The 25,904-nt window shown below is 36.5% G+C and overlaps 3 protein-coding genes across 9 annotated transcripts in view; 1 reads left to right on the top strand and 2 right to left on the bottom strand.

Moving 5' to 3' along the window:
- LOC103136176 (EMAP like 5) overlaps window positions 1-15,991 on the bottom strand; it is a 44,108-nt gene extending 28,117 nt beyond the window's left edge. For 5 of the 6 annotated variants that reach the window (XM_016670107.1, XM_016670109.1, XM_016670108.1 and 2 more), the window contains exons 1-4: window positions 15,464-15,988; window positions 7,586-7,745; window positions 3,824-3,922; window positions 2,668-2,736 (exon numbers count right to left, since the gene is read on the bottom strand). In XM_016670107.1, coding sequence (XP_016525593.1) covers window positions 2,668-2,736; window positions 3,824-3,922; window positions 7,586-7,745; window positions 15,464-15,660 — 525 coding nt within the window. In that variant the 5' untranslated portion in view covers window positions 15,661-15,988. Of the gene's footprint in view, window positions 1-2,667; window positions 2,737-3,823; window positions 3,923-7,585; window positions 7,746-15,463 lie in introns of all 6 variants that reach the window. The other variant, XM_016670110.1, reaches the window with a different exon arrangement.
- A 1,455-nt stretch (window positions 15,992-17,446) lies between these two features.
- On the top strand, window positions 17,447-22,219 carry ttc8 (tetratricopeptide repeat domain 8). Of its 2 annotated transcripts, XM_007549305.2 has the most exons (15): window positions 17,447-17,654; window positions 17,930-17,953; window positions 18,083-18,203; window positions 18,316-18,379; window positions 18,471-18,630; window positions 19,651-19,740; window positions 19,824-19,868; window positions 19,959-20,044; window positions 20,141-20,228; window positions 20,322-20,432; window positions 20,518-20,657; window positions 20,765-20,939; window positions 21,048-21,170; window positions 21,692-21,775; window positions 21,888-22,219. In XM_007549305.2, exons 1-15 carry the CDS (start codon window positions 17,541-17,543, stop codon window positions 22,002-22,004), a joined length of 1,542 nt encoding a protein of 513 aa, XP_007549367.1. In that variant the 5' UTR covers window positions 17,447-17,540; the 3' UTR covers window positions 22,005-22,219. The 2 variants fall into 2 exon arrangements, with proteins under 2 accessions (XP_007549367.1, XP_007549368.1); XM_007549306.2 differs by lacking the exon at window positions 17,930-17,953.
- Window positions 22,220-22,398: 179 nt separating this feature from the next.
- Window positions 22,399-25,780, bottom strand: LOC103136175 (CD209 antigen-like). Its single transcript, XM_007549302.2, has 6 exons — window positions 25,384-25,780; window positions 25,048-25,167; window positions 23,818-24,066; window positions 23,558-23,721; window positions 22,816-22,952; window positions 22,399-22,724 (listed from the first exon to the last, which is right to left on the bottom strand). The coding sequence occupies exons 1-6, from the start codon at window positions 25,484-25,486 to the stop codon at window positions 22,574-22,576; spliced, it is 924 nt and encodes a 307-aa protein (XP_007549364.1). The 5' UTR covers window positions 25,487-25,780; the 3' UTR covers window positions 22,399-22,573.
- Window positions 25,781-25,904: the final 124 nt, after the last annotated feature.

The following is a 25,904-nucleotide window of genomic DNA, read 5'->3' as shown; positions in this document are numbered from 1 at the left end:
ACAGCTGATAAGGCAGCGAGACACAGGAACCGGCTAATCCCCACTGTCCCAAATTACTAAAGGAAGACCGAAAGGGTTTATGATGGATCTTAGGGCAGAAGAACATAACAAATACGATATTCAAGTGGTAACAAATATGTTAAAATAAGTTTGTTTGTTTTTTTTTGCCCTGAAAGTGACTCATTTATATGATTTTCAGCATTTTTCTGCCGTATCTTTTCTGCTTATATATTGCAGTTGCACACACTGGAAATCACTATATCATTCAATTTAAATTCACTGAGAACATAGCGTACTTTTGCACACCACAAATGAAATATCAACTCAATGAACCTTGTTGCATTGAGTTGACAAAGTTTATTTCCAAATCAACAGTTGCAGCCAGCTGACTGACAGAGGGACATCGAGTGACTCTATGCTCTGTACAGAAAGAAAAAACTGTGGTTAGACTAAAGGTATCTCACTGAAGAGGTAAATAAACAACAATTAAATAAATATTAACAGTTTTTAAGCCACAGTGTTTCAAATCTTTGTTATAGTTTGATAGCAGAAATTGTGTTCCAGAACGTGTGCTGTCTTCCATACAACCGGCTATAACTGTGTGACAATTTAAGATATAACTGATTTAATGTTGTCTTATATCAACAACAATACATTTAACAGTTAAATTACATAGGCAAGGAAATACTTGCATTAACATGTTCTATTATTGCTGACATAAATTTACTATCTTAAGCCATGTGGATGATTAATCACATAAAGTAATAAATATGACTATGGGCACAAGCATATCTCTAACCTTTATATGGTTTTGATGTTTAACCTAAAAAAATTCATAATATTACCTGCTGATCAACAATCAAGTTTGATTGAAAAGCAGAAAAGCAGAAGTAGAGCCTCCTGCACAACCAACAAGAATGCAGCAAGTGGCTTTTGAATGGTAAGTCAACAAAACAGCTGACTTTTCAAGCAGCCATTGCACAATGCACACAGTGGTAAGACCAGCTAACCAAGTACTGGAGCTCTGCTTAGGTTGCTAGGTCACTGGCTTGGCTTGGCTGGGGTTGCTAGGTAACAGGCACTGGGCTTCAATGGGGTTGCTAGGTGAGGGGCAGTGTCTGCTGATTTGTGATGTTTGAAACGATTCATTTTCCAGACACCAAAAAACATTAACTTATTGCCAAAAGAATGGCTGGGTGTTTTGTTTTGAGAAGTGCAAAAATGTGCAAAATGTATATTTAGCATAACAGGTTCCCTTTAAAGGAAAGCTAATCAATTCTGATCTCTACCCGATTGATGGCTGCATCTCTAAATATTATTCATTTAAAATGATTTCAGTGGTCTAGACAGCTTCTAAATGTTTTGGTTGCAGGAAGGCTAGTGCACGTCTCTAGCAGCCAATATGTTGTCAGTCACACAGGGCAAAAACAACATGCATGCACACATACCTAAATGCAGTTTAGAGATACTACTTAACCAAACTTGTAAAAAAAAAAACTGAGTATCTGAAGAGAAACGATGCTGGTAGCGGTCCCTAAATAATCAGTCAGTAGGAAGATAATGATCTGACTTAGTTATCCTGAACAAATCTGAACACAAACAGCTACAAAGGTTTGACTGTCCTCGCCAACGAGGTTGTGTTTTCCTCAGCTCCATAGTGAGTGGATTACCGGGTCTAAATCTTCTGCATGCTCTGAGTGCTATAATCGCTGAGCGAGCACAGGACAGGGGAGCAGATGTCACATGGTCCACAGGGTGAAGCCTGGGGAATTATGTGGGACAATTGTTGGATTGCCTTGGCATCAGAAAACCAGAAGGGGGGAAATGGAGGGGAGGAGAGAAGGAGGGTATGAGATGCAGGATTCAGAGGGGAATGGGGGTGGAGTGCAACTACTAGAGGGGATTTCTGTGTCATGGCAGTGGAGGAAAACTTTCTGGGGATGTGAGGAGGGTTACTATGAGAGGAGAGGCCAGTCAAGCTGTATCATGATAAGGGAGTCACCAGTGAGACATAAGTACAGTTGTCTGGCCTAGCTGAATCAAACCCATTTAATCAGGCTGCACTGTTTTGCCTTGCAGGGCCAGGGGGTGCATTTCCAATCCAAGCACAATTCTTTTTTTCCCCCAGTGTTTTGGAAAATAAAGCCTCCACGGCTGGGAGCACAAACACATATCCCCAAGGAGGACTTGGAGAAGACGCTCTGCATTAACTCATTGAAGATTTATGTGCACCATTTTTGTTCGAAGAGAAATGATGGAGATCAGGCTTGGAAGGGAAGTGGGCACATCTGTGCAGTGGAGGGTTTTCAAAAGCTGAATGGAGAGAACTGAAGGGGCTGAGTGGCAGTGTCATGGTCCCCATGAAAGAGAGCATTCTTCCTCTCTGCAGTGCAGATTACTACAAATATGAGGGAAGAGACTCTGAGTCATTGCCTGTCCCACTTATGTAAAGTGCCTAATAACCATGGATTTGCATAGACCTATTTTAGGAATGTTTGATATTGTTAGAGAGATAAAGCTGAACAAGCAGGGCAGAAACAAAGATTTATGGACAGTGGCTTTCTTAAGCGTACTGAAAATCACTTTCCTTTCCAGCAAATCAGACACAGCTTCAGCATATTTCAGACTGTGTTTAGCTGCTTGTGAAATAAACAAAAATAGCTTTACCTTGATATGTTTGACACCACAGCTTACGAGCTTGTTCGGCTGATACAGATCCCACGATATGTCAAATATCTGCAAAAAGAAAAAAGAAAATTAAATCTGTGATGGGCTCCTCCGCAGATATGAATGGAGCCAATTTAATGCATAAGGTACACAAAAACTTTTCAAGGTAAAAGCTTTTTCTAATGGGACAAATCTGTAAAAGTTAGCATGTTAGCCAAGGTAAGTTTAGCACATACAAACTGCTTCTGTGAGCATAGTAGAAAGAGGAGCTGTGTTCTTTGAAGGTGATGCAATGAAGGCTGATGAATTTGAAAGATTACTCCAAATGCACCCTTCTTTTCCTCTTATTTGAAGGGTGGGTCTGATCTATCCCTCTCAGACAAAGTGGAAGGGGAGTACAGTTTCAATTGTAAGCTTACATTTACACCTTTATGTTAAAATCTAGTGGTACAGAACGGTAATGTTGGCTAAAATGCTAGTGATATGCTAAGAAGATTTAATTATATTTAACAAGTATTAGCTAAAGATAACATGTTGTTAGTATGCCATACAGAGTTAACTAATCTAAGCTAATATGCTGGTGGTGGCCATTAAACATAAAGTTTAATTTTGGCTCAGAACAGAATAAAATTATTGTAAGTATAACAGGCAGTGCTATCTACTGGTAGCTCTTATGCCAACATTAGCATGTAGACTAAAAGCAGCACAATATTGTTAGCATAGAGAGTTAGTTAACGTAAATATTACCCAATAATTGCATCAGCTGCTGTTAGCCTAGCCGATACTACATGATCTTAGTAGCATTTTTGTTAATGCTGAAGGCAGGCCTATCACTTAACTTTAGCTTTGTGTTTCGATTTGATTGTTAAAAATCACAAACTCTGCCTTTAAAAGGACACATCCTCAAACTCCAGATGCTTAATGAGCTTTAAAACAAAACCCTAATTAAGGCACAAGACCTTTATTATTGTGCTAGGTAGTAACAGGTGCTATAAAATATCTCTGAGTTGTTTCTCGTTAAAATTTTGTTATTGTTTTAACAACGGAAAAGTATATCTGTGCTGTATTTTGTCAAAAATAAAAATCCAAGAGTTGAAACTTAATCTTCTTTCAATATCTCAATGTGATGTAGACCAAATGGGAAGAAAGTATTTACCCTGTCCGTGTGACCAGGAGCAGCTGCCAGAACTTTCCCTCTCCTCCAATCCCACACACAGATTGTGTTTTTTGAGTCCAAGCCCACAGACACCAGGCACTGCAAAGAGAGCACAGAGAAATCACAGACTATCTGCTGCCTTGCTGCAAACATTCAGTGTAAACCACAATCAAGGAGCTAATAATGGCTGCAGAACAGTTGTCCAGCCTCTGGCACTTCCATGGAGAAACATTTGAGCACTTTTGCCAGAGGAGACACCTGCAGCTGATTGAGTAGGCAGCATCAGTGGAGCAGAAGAGGTGAGAGTGGCTTCTCATGGAAATCCTTCTCTGCCCTGCAGCTTACTTCACATATTAGGGAATGTCCTCTTTAATCCTCTGCAGAATCAATGTTCGGCTATGTACAGAAGTCTCTGGCAAGGCATTTGAAGGGTCTCGACTTGTATTCTAGCAGTTTGTGCTCATGAGGAGAAGAGATTATATGCAATGAAACCAATTGGATGGTGGGTTGCTTATGAATAATCTGCCAATTCATTTATCCCAACAACTATTCAAATGATCTGATAGATAATTTCAGGGGTTCATGGTTTCCAAATTATAGATTCTGATGACACAAAAAAATTGTGATTCACATTTCCCTTGCTTCGCCACGGTTTCATCAAAATTATTAAATTCAAGAAATCATAAGAGGGATGAATACTTTTTTAGAAGCCAAAACAGCAGCCAGACAGCACAGACTGATTGGCAGCTTGTTATCAGACAGGCTGTTGATCTCTCACAGCCTGTCTGATAACACACAGCAGCTAAGGGGATCAAGGTTAGCATGAGGCAGAGACAAAGAGAGGTTTAGTCACCACCGAAGGGGGTCTCGGTCTAAGCCACCAATTCTTTCCACCTTTTTTCACGACCAATCACTGTAATTTTGTTTCACATCATCCACTGTATAAAATGTGTATGCAGTGAATGATTGTCACTCCTTTTCAGGGATATTGTAGTGCGTGAAGTGAGTTGAAAAGAGGAAGAGTTCTTTTACAAACAAATTTAAAGCTGAACCTCTTCCTCAGTCTGCTTTGAAGCCTCTAGCAAAACGGCAGAGTGGCCCGGGGGCCGTTCGTGTCCCTTGGATTGATTTTGTGAGGTCCCCAACTGCAGTTCAATACTGATTTAAACTTGTCCTGTCCAGCAGGTGGCTGATGTATATGGAGATTTTCTTTTTCTTTTAATGAATGTAACAGTTTTACAGACACAATTTTTTACAATGAAAAGTATTAAGACAAAGTATTCGACTATTCATATAACCAAATTTGCACCTTCCTCCAAACTACAAACTTTTGACTTTCTTTCATCAATGACTTTCGTCTGGACAGCGATGAATGCAGAACAGATCTGAGCATTTTTTTCAGACACAGTTGGTGTTTTTGATTTTGCATCCCCTATTTATCTGTGTAGATGGAGATTTTCAAGACAACCTATCAGCTACAATTTTACACACACAAGTAAATCTAATTCTACATAATTGCTAGCCCTTATGTAAGAAGAAAGCAATGAAGTAAATGTTTTTGTTTGTTTCTTTGATTGGGTGATCCTCATTTTTGTTTGAAACATTTGAGAAAGTTAAGCTTTTAAACTGGTGACAAATTTCAGCTGCCAAAACCAAAATGATAATCATGTTGGTCAAACTGATTTCCAGCTACCCACTAAGAAGAAATGTTAGAGTCAATGTGGAATATCTACAAAAAATAGGCAAAAGAAATGTTCAGCTTTATTGTCAGCCTTAATAAGCATCATCTTAGCCACAACGTTAGCTCAGATATACATGGAAAATTAAGCAGACATAAAAAAAACTGCATCTAATGTACCCTCATATAATGCAGAAAAATGTCTAAGATACTAAAAACAAGAATAAAACGACACAGACTCTACCTTTTCGCCACATTCCATAACAGACAATAAAACTGCATTGAATACACTGAAATCTAATATAAGCAAGGGATGTCTCAAACATTAGTGTATCTATTCTGATTTTGCCTTAGTGGATGGACAGGATAATAGCGCCGTGATTCTTAGGTTTTGTCCAGAAAGGAAATAAATATAGAGTAAACAGAGCTGCTAAACGCTGTCATTTTCCATCTAAATCCCCAACTCTGAGCCAGAGCAGGAAAATAACAAAGGGTCATTGCCATTTATAAAAATCTGCTGCAGGTTCTTATTATTGACTTTTTCAGCCTGGTAGGATGAGGCAATGAATGAATATTAACTGATGGTAAACCTTTTGTAATTATTTAAAGTGTTTTTTCAAAATGGTGTAGCTTTTCTGAAGGTCCTTTCTTTGGTTCATGGCTGCTTTTATGACTCATTTTCAATCCAGTCCTTGCAACAAACATCAACATAATTTTTGCAGTGGGAACTTAAATAGTACTTAACTTATATTTTTTTCTATAACTCAGTTTTAGTACCTAATTTTTTTTAATGTACTAAACATAATTAGTGCCTAATTCTGTTTTGGAGGATTAGGTACTTAGTACAAAATATTTTCTAACATCTGCCAGTCTTTATCTTGAGAGATTGAAACCAAAAAATGGTAACAAATTGCATCTTTGAAAAGATTGTAAAAAGAAGTTCAAAAAGTTATGTTTCAAAACAACACTGGGTCACACTTTGAGTATAAGAGCTTTTCATGATTCATATTTCAGAGTTCAGATATGATAAACAATGTATTTTATCTTTCAACCAAAATGTGGGTTAATAGAAGAAGGATATATTTTTACAAAAAATAACTGAAAGGTATGCTGCATATTTTCAGTCAATCACTTTTATTTCGATACCCCTAAATAAATAAACAAATGTTGTTTGATTAGTTCAAGCCTGAATTGAATTTTTAGCATAAATACAAAAATCTAACACTACACATCATCCAGAACAGACCAAAGTACGGTGGCAGCATCATTATATGGGAATGATTTCTTTCAGCAAGGACAAGGAAGCAGGTCGAGGTAAATAATGAGGCAATCCTGGAAGGAAACCAGTTAGAGGCTGCAAAAGACTTGAGACTGAGGTGGTTACTCTCTATCCACTGGAACAAAGAACCTAAACATACACCCAGAGATAGTTTAGATCAAAGTGCATTCATGTGTCAAAATGGACCAGTCAAAGTCCAGATCTAAATCTAACTGACTTTAAAATAAAATTGATGTTCTAATTGCTCATTTTTATCAGTAAAAAGTTTTGACAATACATTATTTCCCTTCCACTTCACAATTGTGTACTGCTCTATGCTGCTCTATTAAATTACAGTCAGATAAAATACATTGCAGTGGTGCATCAGTCCCTTTGCAAGGCTCTGTAAGTAGCTTTAGAAAACAAACAAACAAAAAAGCCCTGACAATGATCAGATCACAATAGAAAGCAAGCAAAAGTACAGATAAGTATTCACAGCACTTCCCTTTTCCTACATTTTATGTTAAAGATTTATTCCAAATTGTATTAAATTAATTAATTACATCTTAGCTCAAAAATCTACACACAAATGCCCCATTATGACAAAGTGGAAGTAAGTTTTTGAGTGTTTTGCACGTTTATTAAAAATAGAAATCCTGAAAAGCTTTGCTTTTGTCTAACCTGAAGAACTGCACTTTTACAAAGTGCAAGAAACTGAACTATTTGGGGGGAAATGAAGAGAAAACCAGGATGACTCCACCACCCAGTACTTCAGGAAATGTTGTCCCAGTGATTCAAATTTGTAGTAATAGCTTCCACACTGTACCTGTCCCTCGAGGTCGAAGGCCAGGCAGGCGATGCCGTGTGTATGCACGTCCTTCAGGATGGACACGGTCTGCACAGTGTAAGAGTCCCACACACAGATGTAAGGCTCCTTGCCAACTTGTCCCGTGGCGACCAGCACGCGCTCCGGATGCAGAGCTAAACTGTAAAGAAGCACAAAGAGGGGAGAGAGGGTTAGCTGCTCCCATTTGCGTGCTTGCATGCGTGTGCCGGGGGGCGTACGAGGGAGTCACCCTGCCAGCACAAACCGCTGATTTGAGATGAGCACATTAGGTCTGCACTGGGTCTGAACATGGAATCACAGGGGCAGCTTGATGAGGTGACATGGTTCAATTAACCCGGTCATGCTCAAATGCACACACAGCCAGGCTTCATTCAAGTCAACAGAGTTTTCATGGAGTTCAGAAAGCAGCACTGGTGAACCTGCGAGATTCATTCTTTTTATGGGGTTTGTTTGGTCAATTTCTTGACGTATCATTCATGTATTTCTCCTTCTTTCCCCCATCTGGGGTTTCCTTGCATCACCAGGCATATGTTTGTAACTCTGTTACATAATCCTTCCTTTCCATACACTCAAACTTCCCCCCTCCTACATGCGTTCCCACTCCGCTGCTGGGAAACAGCCAGCTGCATTAAACTGTCACTTCAACCGTCCCTCTTTCCACTCCACCCATCCTGTCAGCAGATCCCCGTCATGTTCACCTCGCCTGGACTCATGGTACCAAAGAGCTTATTAAAATCAGTTTAACCAGCTGTTCTCCTCAAACTGATCCAAGTTGGGTCTTCTAAAAAATGTAGACTTTGCCTGAGCAAATGCATACGCCTCTTTTGATCACTTCTTCTTCACATTTTCAGTGTGAATCTCTCTTTTTCTGACAGGTGGCACTCCATTTGCAGACAAAAAGGATGTAAGTACTGTCGTGACAAAGCTGAGGTGGTCTAAACGGGACTGGGCTGAATTTTGTTCCCTCTCCTCCCCTTTGATTTCTCAACTTGCTTTGAACCTCCGTCCAACCTGGCACATTCCTCATTTTACTTTTTATGCCTTATATAATCAGAGTGAAAAAGAAGCTAAAAATAGCTGTCAGAGGAAAAGAAAAAAAAATCATTGAAGCATTTTGAGATGCAGATAGACAGAAGAGAAAAACGCTTGATGCAAGCAGGTGCTGCACTGGAAATGCATCCAAACTGAAAAAACTTAACGATATCCACTGGTAACTCTGATTTTAATTTAAAATGTCCCTTAATTTGTGTATCCCACTGCGTTTAAATATGCACAGAATGACAATGTTCCCACATGTAAGACAAGAAGCCGTAGTGACGGCTACAAGATCACTGTTTCGCTTACATTTCTCCATCTGAAGAGCTTCCTAAATGCCATCACTAATGACTTAGCCTGCAGCGCGTTGCCACGGCTCTTCTGTTTGATATAAGCAACGGCTGCTTGGCTGCCTTCCATCTGCCAAATGCTGTAGCATGAAAGTAGCTACAGCAAATGCTGCAGCAATTAAACTGAATGTTTTCATGTAAATTCAGGGCCAATAACGAGCCTCGGGAGGCGATTTCTCAAGGTGAAAACAAATGCGCAGCACAAGAGGTGAAGAGCAGCTGAAGCTAGTCCTTTTAAGTTAAAAAGTAATTATCTGTTTCTGGATTTCAAAGTTACCAACTTCTGGTTCTGGTTATAATAAATTATCATGTTTTCGGTGCAATTTTCGAGAATAATTAAAAAAAGAAACTGACAATATAATAGGGACATCTCCTGCAATATCGAAAACTGCTTTAAAATTAGTTTCTGAAACTCAAATTTAAAAACAACTTAGTAAACGTTAAGATAAAATTAGCTGTATGATGTGTTTATTTTTGTTCTACATACAGCAAATTTGAAATTTACCAGTTGTGTTCATCTTGATTTGTCAACAACAACAACAAAAAAAAAAACCCAGTGAATCTTACTTTAGCTTTAGAAATTAATTGATGAAAACAGAATAAAACACATATTTGGTTCTAATAATTACAAAAGTTTGCTTTTATTGCAAATATTTACATATAAGACTTCTAATATATATGTGCCTCAGCAAGTCGCTGTGAAACTACACACTTTTTGTTTTTATCAAAAAGCTTCTGTTAAGATATTTGATCAATCTTCTTGCAGAAATGGTAGACTGTAAATAAACTGGTTTGTTTCTTGGCTTGTACCTGCCTTCCAGGTATAATGCACAATATCTTCCATTAAATTTCTAATCGGGTTGAGGTTGGGGCCATTCACGAACCTTAATGTTTCCCTTAATCCATTTAAAAACCAGTTTGTTTATGATCTTTTTGCTTCAAATGGTGACCAAACATCCCTAATTTGATCTAAACTGTTACATCAGATGAAAGGAAATGGTCAGAGTGTTGTTCATGTTGTGTTCATTTCTGCCCAATTTGTGTCAAGGATGATATTAAATCAGATATTTTTATAGCAAATCGTAAGTGTCTCAAAACAATCAGAAGTTTAGCATTTGTTCACAGCACTAAGCCATTTTCATAAACTGCACTAAGAGCAGGCGTAAATAAGACCCGTGTGCCACAGTAAGTGCATAAACTGTAAAGGATCCTAACTTGGTGGGACAGATATGCTCTTCAGGGACCAGATTTCCATTCATTATCTCATCTCAAAGCATTTACATGAGCATAAACATGCTGGTCATTTTTTTAAATATTAAACACGCCAGGCCACTTAGCATCAAATAACCCTATTTCTCACGCTTAATCTTTGTACAAAAACAAACAAACAAAAAAAAAAAAACCCCAGGAATACTCAATCAGAAAGTTAGCAGTAAAGCTATCAAAATATAATATTCTGAGAAATTTGAGACACCGTAAGGCCTCATTGTGCCTTAGATGCCTCTGTTCTCATTAGTTATGCCTTGTTTTACCTTCACCTGTGATTGTCATCATTGTTTCCACGTGTACCGCTTGTGTTTGTCCATGTTCTGTCAGACGTATCCCCCTGTTGTTCTCCTTGCTCTGCATTTATGAGTTAATTTTACTATAATGTTCATTTCTGGGTTTAGGAAGGATTTTCTCTTTGCAGAATGTGCTCTGGTGTTTAACCCTTCGGTTTTGTTAGGTTTCATAAATTTTTTATTTTTTATTTTTTTTTCAGTCTTCTGCCTCTGGTGTCCTGCAGGTGGACCCTTAATTCTAACAGCTGCCACACTTCTCTGGATAGAAATACAGAATAAGGTACAGTAAAGATATAGCAACCCTTGCATTAAAATCACAGTGTCTTGCAAAACTATTCACACCCATTGTGCTTTTTTTTACATTTTGTCACATCGCAACCAAACATAGGCTGCTAAGTGTATAGTTGAAAGTGAAAGGAATATTCTTCTTTTGCACATTTGATGTTTTTGACCATTCCTCTTTGCAAAATAGCTCAAGCTTGGTCAGTTTGGATGGAGAGGATTTGCAAACATACTTTTGTAAAAATTTCAAGTCTTGTGACAGATTTTCAGTTGGATTTCGGTCGGCTCGTTGGATCATTCTAAAACATATGAAATGTAAACCATTCAGTTGCAGCTCTGGCTGTATGTTTAGAGCTGTTGTTCTGCTGGAAGGTGAACTTCCACCCCGGGATCAAAACGTTTGGTGCCTCTAACAGGTTTTCTACAAGGATAATCATGTATTTAGCTTCCTTTCATCAACTTTGACCATTTTCCCCATCCATGCTGGAGAAAACCTCTTTCTTGATCTAGCACATTGCATCCCAACAAAATATAATAAAAATAAACTTTAATTTGAACAAACTTTATACTAAGACTTTTTGCAAACTTAACATGCTAATTGCCTGATCTTTGTAGTTGCATTGACAGATGCTCTCATTTTTTCTTTGAAACAGAAAGTATTTCTGGCTTTTGGTCCACCATAAAGTAGGAGGCCGGCTTTTATTCCTGTGATCACTAAAGCTTCTTGATAGCGTTCACATGAATCAGTCAATATTTCTAAAACAGCTGAAAAAATTGTGGTGCTAAATCCATTAAACATTTATCTAAAGACTAATTGCTCTTTCTACTGTTGCTTGTTTCGAAAATTTGTATTGGCCTGATATTAAAGAACAACTCAAGGTTTTGAAGTCACCCAGGCAACCATATTAGCACTCCCCAATCAATAACAATACCTGACTTTGCTGAGAGTGTATATTTATTTATATGCCTTCTTTAAAAATACCCGATAATTCAGTCTGATCAAACATGATTACAAAACTTTTAATAAAGCTGTTTTGATCTTTATTATTGTTATTGCAAATACAATAATAAAGTAAGAGGCGCTGCTTACTCTGCGCCTCTTTGAGGCGCAGAGTAAGCAGCTTCAAAAAAGAGATAAAATGAAAACTGAAATCTTCAAAAACGGCACCCATTAATTGTTGATCAAACAGAAAAGCTTGAACTGACGTAACACCAAGACTTCTATGCTTTTGCTTCTCTCTACATAAATTATATGTTTCTGTTGTTTGATACCAGAATGACTGTAAGACTAGAAGTGAATGAATTCATTCTTTCTTTCTTTTCTCAGATTTTTTTGGTCCTCTCTCTATATGCTTTGGCATCTCAAACACTGTTTTATAAATTGGGTTTGGATGTCTGTCTGGACAAATATATTACAGGCATGTAAATGCACCGTACTTGGTCGTATATTTACCAAAGGTTTATTGCAGCCCAAGTAGTTCTATGCAGTATTGACACTCCAAAGACAATAAAAACATGTTGCTGATTTGGTTGTTTCCGTTTCATTGCAAATTTCATTTTAACTGAAGCTTCTGCACAGTCACCAAGCAATATGTTGAGTTATATTACTGACAAAGAATCAATGAGCCACAGAGAAAAAAAGTTAAATGAAAACTAAAAACTCAACAAAAAATCCCTCCATCATTTTTTTTAAACTAGAGTGGGATAAAAGCTTATCAAGGCAGTAAGTGAGAATCTTATTTAAAAGGGTCTGTACATGTCTATGTCAAAATTTCCTCTTGACCGTTTGTTGAAGTATAAAACCAAAAATCATGCCCATAAACATTTCCACAGTGGTAAAAGTGAGTTTAAAATATGAGCAAGGGATGGATGGATAGGCAATAGGACAGGGAACAAATCTGGAAAATACTCTAACTAAATTATGAACTTCTTATGAAAACATAAAACCCTGAAATTAAAGGCCACTCTAAATCATAATATGACAGCCAGAGTATATCATAGCTGCACTGTGACAGGACGCCATCTTTTCCATATGAATTACTGCAACATGAGAGCACTTATCTGCAGCTCGTTACTCTTGGTGGTGTCACGAAAGGTTGTGCACTCCTCTAGCATCTCACCTGATTACTTAAGACATATTAATGCGACTACAACCAGGTGATACATTAATAGAAAACCTGAACTCCTGACCTCTGCTGTGAGGGGATCCAATGTCTATTATATTATGTAAGAAATTCTGTTAGCATAATTTCAGCAACTCCAAATCATTATAAATTAATATCCCTTAGCTGAGGAAAAGAATGTTTTCTGATAAAAAAAAGCCCATCTGAATACTACAACATGTTTAAATGTGAAAATATTTGCCTTATAATAGCTACATTTTAACCCTGGTTTTTATCATTATTTTGGATTTCGTTGTCTTCTGACTTGCTCAAAGGAAGGATGTTTGTTTGCTAAGGCACTTAAATCTTCATCGTTCAAGCATAAATGTCTACTCAGCTCAAGGGATGAGCCAGTGCTGCATCCACAAAGAACAGACATCTAGCTATATAACCTATTTTATAAGATATCTTTATGGATTTTGTTATCGGCAAGCTACCATTCTGTCATAACACACCTAACTATTAAAAACTATAAAAACTAATTCATTTTTGACATTTTTTGTGCATTTTCTCATTTTTAAAGCACTCTTCACAATATGCTGTGAACATCTGCAGAAATAGGTTAAAAGAACAAAATTTAAAGAAAAACTTTAAAATACTTTCAGAAACAACCGATCAAGACCATTTTATTATGTTGCATGAACAACTAGCTCCTTGGAAGCAAAATATAAACAAAATTTTGACTTTTGGTGACAGCGCCTTGCAAAACTTTTCACATCACTTAAGCTTACCAAAAACTCAAAATACTATCTAACTGAGAAAGCAATGTATCTACCCTCTTTCTTCCACTTCTACTTTGTATTAGCGGATTTTTCAAAAAAGAACAAATGTTTAGCAAAGGGTCTAAATCTTTGAAACACAAATAGTGAGTTGAAACATCCCAGTGTGGTTTGCAGTGCCTCCTTTTTGTGGAATGTTTGAACTGAAGAACTTGACCGGACACAGGGCAACTGGCGGTTACTGTCTGTTTATTGTGCGATTAATAATGGAGCACAAGCCCAGCTGACGACCGGCACATTTTATAAAGCTTGTCATCTCCAGGCCAACCCCTGCACACACATGTCAACATGATCTCCGAGGTGCTGGAGACAGTTCATTGTATAAGGGCATGCTGAGAGGGGAAAAAAAGCATTTACGCCGCTGCAGTGAATATTATATTGAATATCGAATTCATCATCAAAATTATTTAAATTTAAATTAAGCATGTTAGTTTAAAAATTTACATTTTATCCCAAATCTTTTTCTATTAACAAATCCTTTGGTTGGGCAGAGGTCACCCCTATAAATGAATGAATATGACACATATTCACATCGAACTGCTGTTTTACTGAAATGTTCTATACAAATAAAAAATTGATTGATAAACATATTTACTTGCTAGAAATCCAATTTTTCCTTGGAGACAGTCAAAGTTGATTTGAATATTTTTTTTTGTTTGTCTATTTGATTTATTGTTTGTTTATATAAGCATAAGGATCATGTCATGCATGAATGTATTATTTTTGTACATTTTCAGGCCCTATTGATTTTGTTCCTTTTCTCATGTTATGTTTTCGATAGCAAACTGTAACAGTAATTGTCCCATTGAGATGATCAAAATTTAGTTTGAGAAATAGTCACTCATTTTCTATCTACTTATTTATTTCTTTGATTGTTTGAGTGATTGATTGATTGACCTTTTACATTATTTTTATTTATTTCCTTGCTTTCTTATTAAATTATTCATACACAATGTGATTTATGGGACACATTGTGTTGAATGTATTTTGTTTTTTACATTATTTTTACATTATTGATCAAAGTTTTCCTGATTCAAGAACATTTATTTATTTATTTATTTATTTATTTATTTATTTATTTATTTATTTATACTAGTAAATGGGTAAAGCCAAACAGGGATACATGCTGTCGTTTTTTTTTTGTTTGTTTTTTTTTTTACCTTTTTTGTCATTACGCCTGAACGCATCATGACCAATTAATTTTAGGTATTAAGTGTAATTTTAAATGTGTAAAATTGCATGAAATTTGATTTGTAATTTCACAGGCTGATCTGCAATTGAAGGTAAATTAAGAAAAAAAAATCCTAAATATTTTCTCGTATTCATATTCCAGTAAATAATTCGCTTATTGTTGCTTATATTTGAGTTTTGCATTGTAATTATGGGATAAGTAGGGAGCCAGAACATTTGGCATATGGAGTGGGAGCAGCGTGATATAGAGTGGCTGATTAAAAATCATCTGACCTTAAGCAGAAAAGCTCAACCTCGCTATACATTTTATGGATATGCTGCTTTCATATCATATTACACCGCACAAGGTGACGCCTGCATCCACAATGTCAATAGCACACTGTCAGTGCACGGACTACTGGAAGTCTGGTGCTGTCCGTGGTGCTGAAGCAAAAAAAACCAAACAAACAAGACGAAAACAAACAAAAAAAAATTGACATGTCTGATTTTACTCTACCTTATTATGTCATCGTTGTGCCCCAAGTAAAATTTCTGCTTGTGCTCCCGGGTGTTGTACACAACTCCCACACCCGCGACGAAATAGACGATTTCCTTGGCGGCGGTGTAATACAGGTTGTTGCGGCACTGATGTCCCCGGTATCCGTACACCCACTCCAGTCTCAGGTGGCAGTTGGGAGCAGTCCTGTCAGCCATCTCTCCCTCAATATGTGTCTCTCCGATGCTGTCACGTAGGCTTTCTGATACAGTGTCATTCGCCAAAAAGGATTTATTTTTAAGCCTCCGTGTTACATTAGTTCCGTTGGATTCTAACCAGTCCAGAAGGAGCAGAAATGAGGCATTTTCTCAGGGTTGTGTAAGAATTAAAAAAGTCTGGCTGGCTCCTCGGACTAGAGATCTTTGAGAAACAATTTTCTACGTCGCTCTTGTCATTGTGAAAGTCTTCTTGCACTTCTTCTGTCGCGGGCTTTCGCTCCTCTTCGACACAGGTCAAAGCTCCTATCAAATCCTCCAAAGATGGAGCTGTACTGTATTCCAACAACCCCCGCCCACAGTACTGACGGAGCAGACGATCAACCAATCACGTCCTTTGACTCATCTGCGAGGACAGAAAGAAGGTGGGGACGTTCCCCATCACGACACAACTGATTTTCATCTATTCTGTTTGAAAAAATAAAATAAATACAGGAAATTATTCAAAGAAAATTTTCTATTAAACTTTAAATATATTTCCAAATTTGTCTGGTCCTGAAGCAACTTAAGAAATGCAACCTTTATGTCACCTACACACCACAGTTTTTTGGTAAATAGTTTTTGCCTTGTTCAAAGGTCCATTTGAACATTTCGTTTCTTTATCTTTTTTCTTTTCTTTTGGGGTGGAATGACTGTAAAACAACCAACTTCAATTAAATTTGACAGCCTGAAGTGGGTGCACAAGTATGAGTTTATTGTGGATTTTCTCCAGTACATGGAGACTAAAAGTTGAGCTTTACATACAGTCCCATTAATATATGACCAAGTGACCCTTGGGATGTAGAGAAACCTAATACTTTTGTAGCCGTCAACAGACCTTTGGCATTCTAATGGGGTGTTTGACCACTCTTCCTATCAGAAATGGTACAATTTATTATAATTTATTTTAATTTCCTGGCACAGACTTGGCTTTTAAGCATATTGGAACACAGATTGGAAGAAACCAAATAATTTAAATAACAATTTAAATGACAATGTCAGCCAAGGTTAAATTTCAGGATTATTCAGGCTTCGCTTGAAAATGCGCTTGGAATTTTTAAACAATTATTAGTGGGCGTGTAATTATGTATGTTTGAGTACATTAAAAATAATCTGAACATCGTAGTACATAGACATTGGATAATTATTCTGGAACAAGAATGGTTCAACTGTATTCTCAAAAGCCCAAAAGATTAGCAGAACTCGGCTGAAAAAGATTAAGCAAAAATAAATAAATAAATAAATCTATATATAAGAAAATGAAAAAAAAGGAAATTATTTTGTTTTATTATATTAAAGAATTATTATTATGTGCTTTTACTACTACTACTACTACTACTACTACTACTACTATTATTATTATTATTATTATTATTTATTTATTTATTTTTATTTATTTATTTATTTATTTTAATGCATGTCCTGGCTGAAGACAAACACGTAATCGCTTTTAGAACATCATTAGGTCAAATAAAATAAAGCAAATTAAAATAAAAGATGGTTCTAATTTTGTTTTAACCATTGACTGGTTAAAATTTAAGAACTTCAAAATCTTTCACGAAGCAGTTGGCAAAGTATTAAAGGAATAGACGTAGTTAGCATTTTTTTCACATCACATTGACATGTACTATAGCCTTTTACAACTTATTTATAGAAGTTTAAAGATTTTACTATAACCTACACAGGTTTTATTTTATCTCTTTGCCGGAAGTTCCGGTCTTGTGCAACCAGTAGTGAAGAACCGCCTTCCCGACTGTTGCCAAGTAACCAAAGAAGCTTCAGATTCGCCATCGCTTTTTTCCCTTTTAGCAGCTCGCCAGCAGCGTTTACAGCCTGACACAGTCATGGAGGTGACGATGGACCCTCTGTTTCTTGCATTGAGCTATTTCAGGAGGCGAAAGTTTCAACAGTGTTCAGATATTTGTAGCAAAATATTGCAAGACAGTCCCTACGACCAGGTAATGCCGTTATAGTTAGCAGAGTCTGCTAGTATGCTAACACATTTGTAAAGCTGCTGCGGAGTAATCCAGATTAGTATTCTGCGTGTACCATAACTCAGTGAAAGTCATTGTATTTGTATTTATTTAAGCCACCACAATCATTTTTTGCTATTTTCTGCTTAATTTTATGTTTCTTCTCTTCTTTCCTTTGCATGTTTTTTTATGTTTTCCTCCGTGTATCCTTTACACTCTGGTTTTATTCCTCTCTGTATTTCACTGCATGTCATATTAAGGACTCATCTTTTCTTATCTCAGAGGTAATAAAATACTGCTTTCAGCTCCAGTGTTTTCGTTTGTTTGTTTCATGTCCATAATTCATCAAAGGGCTTGATCCTAACATTCACCTTTAGCTGTATTTGAGTGCTATCTATGTTTGTGTATCACAGGCAGCATGGAGCTTAAAAACCAGAGCCCTCACAGAGATGGTGTACATTGATGAAGTTGATGTTGACCAGGAAGGAATTGCTGAGATGATGCTGGATGAGAGCTCTATCGCACAAGTTGCACGTAGGTTTCAGCTCTTCATCAGCACACCATTGTAAAGGAAAAACTGAAAAAAATATTTAATTCTGGTAACATTTTCTCAGTGAGAAATTGTATTGGTAAAACCCTCTTTTAGGACCTGGAACTTCACTGAGACTCCCTGGAACAAGTCAGGGTGGTGGTCCCACTCCAGCAGTCAGGTATGATTCTTTTATATCATAATAGAATAATATCATAATAGAATAAAAATCACCAGTAATCTTAAAAGAAACCTTTGTCTTAAATTTTTAGGCCTATGACACAATCAGGGCGTCCTATCACAGGCTTTGTGAGACCCAGCACACAGTCAGGGCGTCCAGGAACGATGGAGCAGGCAATCAAAACCCCGCGCACTGCAAGCACAGCGCGTCCTGTCACTAGTTCTTCTGGTAGATTCATTCGTTTGGGAACTGTGAGTGTTCATGTGCAAATACAGTCTATCCACAAAGAAACAGCAGGGTTTCTCCAAAAAAGATATTGAACTATTTTAAAATTAATTTTTAGTTACCAATTAACCTTTAGTTACCAATATATATAGTGTCAAATATATGTATTGAATCCTCTGGTAAAGATGTCAAAAATGCCTTAAAATAAATGAATCTTTTATTGGTACAGCATAATCTTACATTATAAAATGTAGGAAAAAATTGTTGTTTATTTTGAATTTGTTTATTCACTGGGAAAAATGTCCCACTTGGAAATATCTATTTTTAAAGGAATTACTATAATCCTGCTGTTGACTTAAAAAGAAATCCTGTATGTATAAAACAAATTAAATTCAACTATACAGTAATATTCAATAAATTAGAGAATATGTTCAGACAGATCTTGTTTGTGAGATTAAATGTACCTTTTGAAAATAACAACCTTAAGCAGATATGAAATGAATTTTTTCTTTAAGCCCACATTTCTGTTTTTTAATTGATTTTTATTGGTCTAATGGAGCATTCTAATCTTAAATATTGTATTTTCATTGGTTACTTGCAAAAAATTATTATGATTAAGAGAAATAGAAGTGTTAAAACATCAGTCTTTTGTCTAGTTAATCTAAATGTATTTCACTTAGGGAAGAAGACACTGAAATAAATAAACTTTTCAAGAGTATTATTATTTATTGAATGGTAGGTTGTATTTCATTTAAAAGACACTGTTTGGACTAACAACAATTGTCAAATCAGTTATGTTATGAAATTCCTTCTCTCATTATCATTATACTCTGATTTATGGTAGACATTTTCTTATAATTTTAAGTGTCAGAACATGCAACTGCACTCAAAGATGGATTCATTTAAAGACTTTCTATACATTTGGACAGGTCTGTCAGTAAAAATGATCAACACAGTACATACGAGGCTCTCACAAAAGATTAATCAGGTTATTTCTGAATTTAATTTCCATCAGATGTTTAACACTGTATCCCCCTTTCCACTAGGCTTCAATGCTAACCAACCCAGAAGGACCTTTTATAAATTTGTCGAGAATAAACCTGTCCAAGTATTCTCAAAAGCCAAGTTTGTCCAGGGTAAGACAAAAACCTTCTTTCCAGCAATTTAGTACAATATTTTCTTTTTCCACGTTTAATGTGATCGAAATTTCTCTTTGCAGACTTTATTTGAGTACATCTTTCACCATGAAAATGATGTTAAAAATGTAAGTGTTCCTCTCACGTGTGGAATATAGCTTAAGTTTTTAATCTCTGATCATTGGCTGCTAATATATGTGGCTTAATTTTCTGTACAGGCTTTAGATTTAGCAGCTCAAGCTACTGAGCATGCACAGTTTAAAGATTGGTGGTGGAAGGTTCAACTAGGAAAATGTTACTACAGGTAAGAATGTCTCACAACCATCAAAACTGTGCAGATGTAAGCATTGGTGTTTCTTATTAAACTGTGCTGTTTAACTTTTTTTTTTTAACTTTTCAGACTTGGTTTATACAGAGAAGCCGAGAAACAGTTTCGATCAGCTCTCAACCAGCAGGATGTGGTAGATACGTATCTCTACCTCACAAAGGTAGTGACTAAACTATGATTTCTGTTCTTAGTAACTCTGACCATGTTTAAGAAATCATTAAATGCAAAATCATGGTTGTTTTACTTCTTCAAGGTTTATCAACGCATGGATCAACCAATAACAGCCCTCAACCTTTTCAAGGAAGGCCTGGACCACTTCCCTGGTGAGGTCACTCTTCTAACGGGAATCGCCCGCATCCATGAGGTATATATGTCGACATAAAGCCTTCTCAGTCTCCTGTCATGATTTAAATGAGATATTTTCTGTTTCTAATGGGATTTCTTTCCAGGAGATGAACAACATTACATCAGCCACAGAGTACTACAAAGAGGTCTTGAAGCAGGATAACACACACGTAGAGGCGATTGCCTGCATAGGCAGCAATCACTTCTATACCGACCAGCCTGAGATCGCCCTGCGGTTCTACAGGTCAGACAAATTTACTCTCCCGTGAAGCTGGCACCATATTTTCAAAATTTAAAGTGTAAACCTTTTGCACAGTTATGGTTGATTGAGCACGCTTGTTCTCTTCCTAGACGGCTTCTCCAGATGGGAGTATATAACTGCCAGCTGTACAACAACCTGGGCCTCTGCTGTTTCTATGCACAGCAGTACGACATGACTCTGTCCTCATTTGAGAGAGCTCTGGCACTGGTGGCCAGTGATGAAGAGCAGGCGGATGTCTGGTACAATATTGGGCATGTTGCTGTGGTGAGTCAGTAAACTATAGAAAAAAAATACTACTTGCTACTTTGTACAACAAGAGCCATTTATTGATATAAAAATCATAGAAGCTAATATTACATTGTGTGTTTAAAGGGCATCGGGGACTTGACGCTGGCATATCAGTGTTTTAAACTGACCCTGGCTTTCAATAATGATCATGCTGAGGCCTACAACAACCTGGCGGTACTGGAACTGCGAAAAGGTCATATTGAGCAGGTGAGAGCAGAGATTGCTTTTTTACCTGGTAAATATAGAATTAACAACATATTATTTTACACAGTTTATTGTGATGCAAAATGTCATGTAGGTGTATGCCTTTTGAGAGAAAAAAACAGAAGCAATCAAATGTGTAGTAATGTCAAAAGATGACTACCAAACATACTGTTTTTAAGTGTTCTTATATCTACAAATGGATTATTTTTGTTATTAAAGAAGAATGATCCATATTATTACATATTAGCCAAAAACCTTTTAATAAATTTGATTAATCTGTTTTTTGTTTTTGCTCAATTTTAAAGTTTTTGTCCTTTTTTTTTATATTAGCTGTTCTTGTTTTACACCAGCTGTTCATATTCTGAAAACTTGTAAACGTAAACCGCAACTTCAGTTTTGTTTTTTGTTGTTGTTTTTTTGTGAGTCACAATAAGGACCTCTTATCTTCTCTTCATCACAGAATTTTGAGTTCATTTTTAGTGCATTCTGATAAGATGTGTTTATAAAAAATATCTCTTATCCAGTCAAAAGCCTTCCTGCAGACAGCGGCGTTGCTGGCCCCTCACATGTATGAGCCAAACTTCAATCTCTCCATTCTGTGTGAAAAGGTAAAGCTCTACTGTGTAATATAGCGTTTAAACAGTTCATTTCTGTGAAGTAATTAATCACTTTCATATGTACGTACATATACAATATGGATGTCTTTTGTTTTGTGTCCAGATTGGAGACCTTCAGAGCAGTTACACTGCAGCTCAAAAGTCTGAGGACGCTTTTCCAGAGCACATCGACACTCAGCAGCTCCTCAAGCAGCTTCGGCAGCACTTTGCAGTTCTATGAGCCATCAGACATCCGACCAAAAAGTTGAGAAAGTAGTAAAAGACAGGCAGGTTAGTCAGATGGAAAACATTAGTTGTCATTTATGTTTATTCATAACAGAATGGTAACTAAAAATCCAGATTTACAGAATAAATCATGGGATGACATATTTACTCTAGTTTGATAAAGATGTACTGGGTGTTTCCCATAAATAAATTGCATCAGTTGAATCCAAATGTTTTGCATAAAGTTCCACTCTGTTGTATTGTAGATATGCACAGAAGCACACTTCTTTTTTATTTCACACAAATCTTTGTAAAACTCTGGAGAATTTTAGAATGATTAACTGATAAATTTTTATATATATATATATATATATATATATATATATATAGTAGCGTCAAATATTTGTTATACAAAAATCTAAAAATGTATGTATTTTCTGATAAAATTTTTTGTAGTTTGACCTTCCCTGCCATTTATAGGTAATATAAGATAAACAATAAAGAAACAGCACAAAAGAGTCTCTGTAGTGATGCTCAATTGTTGCTTCTGCAAATAAAAGTAGGACTTTAAAAAGAATGATTTTGTTATCCGAAAGACCTCGGTGCCATTTCACAAATCCACTTCAGGTTATAATTGCACGGTGCATCATTCCAAGACATGAATGGGTTGCTGTTGGGGTACACTGCGGCACAGTCCTCATTGTTTAAGTTGTTTGGCTCTCCGACGTTCCAGAACCTGAAATAAATAATTGGTAACTTTGTTGAGAGGTAAATTATGCTCTGACACTGTTTGTTTCAAACTGGTTTATCAACTGTATAACTTTTACCCGTCAGTCAGTCTCGTCCCATCCACCCATTTCCAGACCCCTTCCTCTTCCACGTCTCTCAGTCCGATCCAGTAACCACTTTGCAACACTGATCTTGAAAGCTCTTGATTAATTGTTATGAGCCTAGTTATTCCAAGCTGACAAAAAATATATAAACAGATGTTCACTGATACATATGCAATGTAGTAGAAAAATATTTATCTCATTATGGATTTCTTCTGTTAAACACATTTTGATATATTGGAGGCAGATAACCCAAGTAACCCACGTTTTCAAATGATTATTTTCTTTTATTAGGGGAAAGATTACTACCTTCAAAACTAATTTGGCCCTACGCATCTGCATTTGTTGAGATCAGTATTACTAACCACACTGACCTAATTGCTGCATAAAAACAGGACTTGAATAGAACCTGTTTGACAACACGAAGTAGACTAAAAAATTTCAAAAAGTAGCACAACATAGATAGAAATTCAAGAACAGATGGGTTATGCTGTGGCTTGACCCTACAATGTGACTAAATTAAAGCAATTCTGCAAAGAAGAGCGGGTCAAAGTACCGCAAAGTGACGTAAAAGACTCATTGCTGGTTGCTACAAACATTTAATGGCAGCTGTTGCAGCCAAAAATAGCACAACTATTCTATTCAAATTAAAATGGCAAATACGTTTTTACAGCACTACATATTTTCTGAAATGAAATGTAAATGTTAAGAATATTAAAACTTAGACCAAATGTCCTACATGCTTTTCTCTGTTGTTCACAATGGCCAAGTCTCCTCCCTGCCTCCTGCAGGACTGCCGGGCCTCGTTCCACGACGTGCGGTAAAAAGTGTCCGAAAACGGGAAGTAATAGCAGCTTGAGCTCATGAAAGTCCATCCAGGCAAACAGTGTCTGCAGCCCTCCTCTGTTTTTAAATAAAAAGAGGGAAGGATAATATTCTATTGGCTGGTTTGCAATTATAAAACGCGTTTGTACTTATAGGGATTAAAAAGCCTCTCACTTATCATCGGTAAATGGGATTGCAACGATGCAATGTCCATCTGCAACTTTTCCACCTGCTTTTCGTAGTCTTTGACTCTGAGGGTCTGGTGTTCGAGCTCCCACTTGATGAGTTGCTGCTCGCTGATCTCCATGGCCAGCTGTTTCTTGACTTCATCCCTGCTTTGCAGTGCAGCGTCATAAGAAGCCTGAAGTTTTCTTATCTCTCCGCTGATGTCTCTCACTATGTTGTTTTCAGTTAGTTTGTTATCTGCAGCCAGTAAAAAAAGAGAAATTGCACATATTTTAGTCATTTACAGTTAACCTGATAATTAAAACAAACACCCAATTAATATTACATGTGGTTATTGCTTTTGTCAGATTAACCATATATGAACCATTTTTTCAGTGGGGAATGATTTTTTTAATGATTTTTTAGAACAGAAATTGATGCAAATCTCTTAATTCATTGCACATTTTCTGTAATACACAGAATCCAAACTATACATTCATAGAACTAACCCTAATTCTAACCCCTAACCCTTTCTAATATTTGGCTACATGTTCTTTAGTGAATGCTGAGAAAAATGCTAACTTTTTCTTCTTTGGTAAGGACCTGGGATATTTCTGACTGGATATTTACCTCCTCTTCCTGACGTAATGGAAATATTTCCTTTAGATTACATTAATACTTGCTTGAATCCTGATTTGAAGCATGGTTGTGCATTTTCAGTAGGTTTGAGATTGTAGCTGCGCTTAAAACAATTTCAATGTGCATTTAAGATCGTAGTCCAATCTGAACATTCAGTCTAAACCTTTATTCTGGATTGAGGTTTGGACAGTCTCACAAGACAAAAAATGAACTGTCTGGCCACAATGACAAGAATGATGTTTTGAGGAATAAATGTGAGGCTTTTTTCTACTTTAAAAAAAATAATAATTTAAGTTGTTTGTTGTATAATTATTCTACTATGAAAAAGAACAGTTCAAATCTGTTTTAAAAATCTCTAATTAAATATATAGTACTTTAATCTGAACTGCATCTGATAATTATTGGTTCAAATTCTGTTTTCTGATTACTTTCACTTAACGTTACAATTCTTGTTTCAAATACTTGTGTGTTTAGTTTATTGCTTCCGATAAATTGTCTGGTTTTGGATGATAATGTGACATAAAAATCTGACCATAGAAGCTCGGTTTCAAATCCAATGCATTGTATTAGTTTAAAGTTACTTGGGTAAAAATAACTTACAGTACACCCCAAGGCCAATATTAACCAGTAGCAGAATCACCGCTAACGCTGCTAGGCTTGCTGTTAGCAGTTTGTAACGATTCACGATGGTAGATTCAGGTCTCATCGTCGACACAGTCACTACACAGAAAATATCAGACATCAACATGGATATTAAAGAAAATGGTGTAAAGAATAAAATATAAAAACTAGATGGATATCTTCAATATATCACCCGTTTTCAAATACAAAAGCTAAATGCAAAATTAAAATAAATAATAAGTCCTTATTCTCTACAGCAAAGAAGAAATGATAACGTTTGTGTGACTGCAATGCTCTCTCATTGGATTTACATACCTTGATTCTCCTGATTTGATGGTAGATGAGGCTCATCTTCAGTGAATTCCTCCTGACTAATCAGTTTGTTATATGGACGACCTGAATTTTGCATTTCCTCCATTTTTGAATGTTGAATTGAGAGTGATCTCAGAGAAAAATCCAGCAGAGATTGTTTGTTAGGACATTGCCCTCAGAGCTCTTGTGTGTCCAAAGTTACACACAGAAAAAGTTCATTTGTTAAATATTGACAGACAACTGGGTCCCTGGGCTGGGTTTTAGCAATAGCCCTATCCCCTATTATCACTTAGTTTTTAGGAAATTGGTGTTTTGGAAGCAGCATATTAAATAAGTTTATAAAAGAAACTTGCAACCCTACATTAGGTGAGGTGTTTTAATTTGATGGACAAAATACATTATCATTGAAGTAGAGTACAGCTGAAACACTAGCATAACTGGCAGATTTGAAACAATCCTCAACCAAAAGGGCATATCTATATCTATATAAAAATTCCCTTCTCACCCTCTGCGGGTGGTCTCTT

This window comes from Poecilia formosa, unplaced genomic scaffold (assembly GCF_000485575.1).
Source record: "Poecilia formosa unplaced genomic scaffold, Poecilia_formosa-5.1.2 Scaffold30, whole genome shotgun sequence".
Taxonomy (NCBI): domain Eukaryota; kingdom Metazoa; phylum Chordata; class Actinopteri; order Cyprinodontiformes; family Poeciliidae; genus Poecilia; species Poecilia formosa.
Note: the sequence above shows the minus strand (reverse complement) of the source record. Positions and strands in the feature narration are given on the sequence as shown.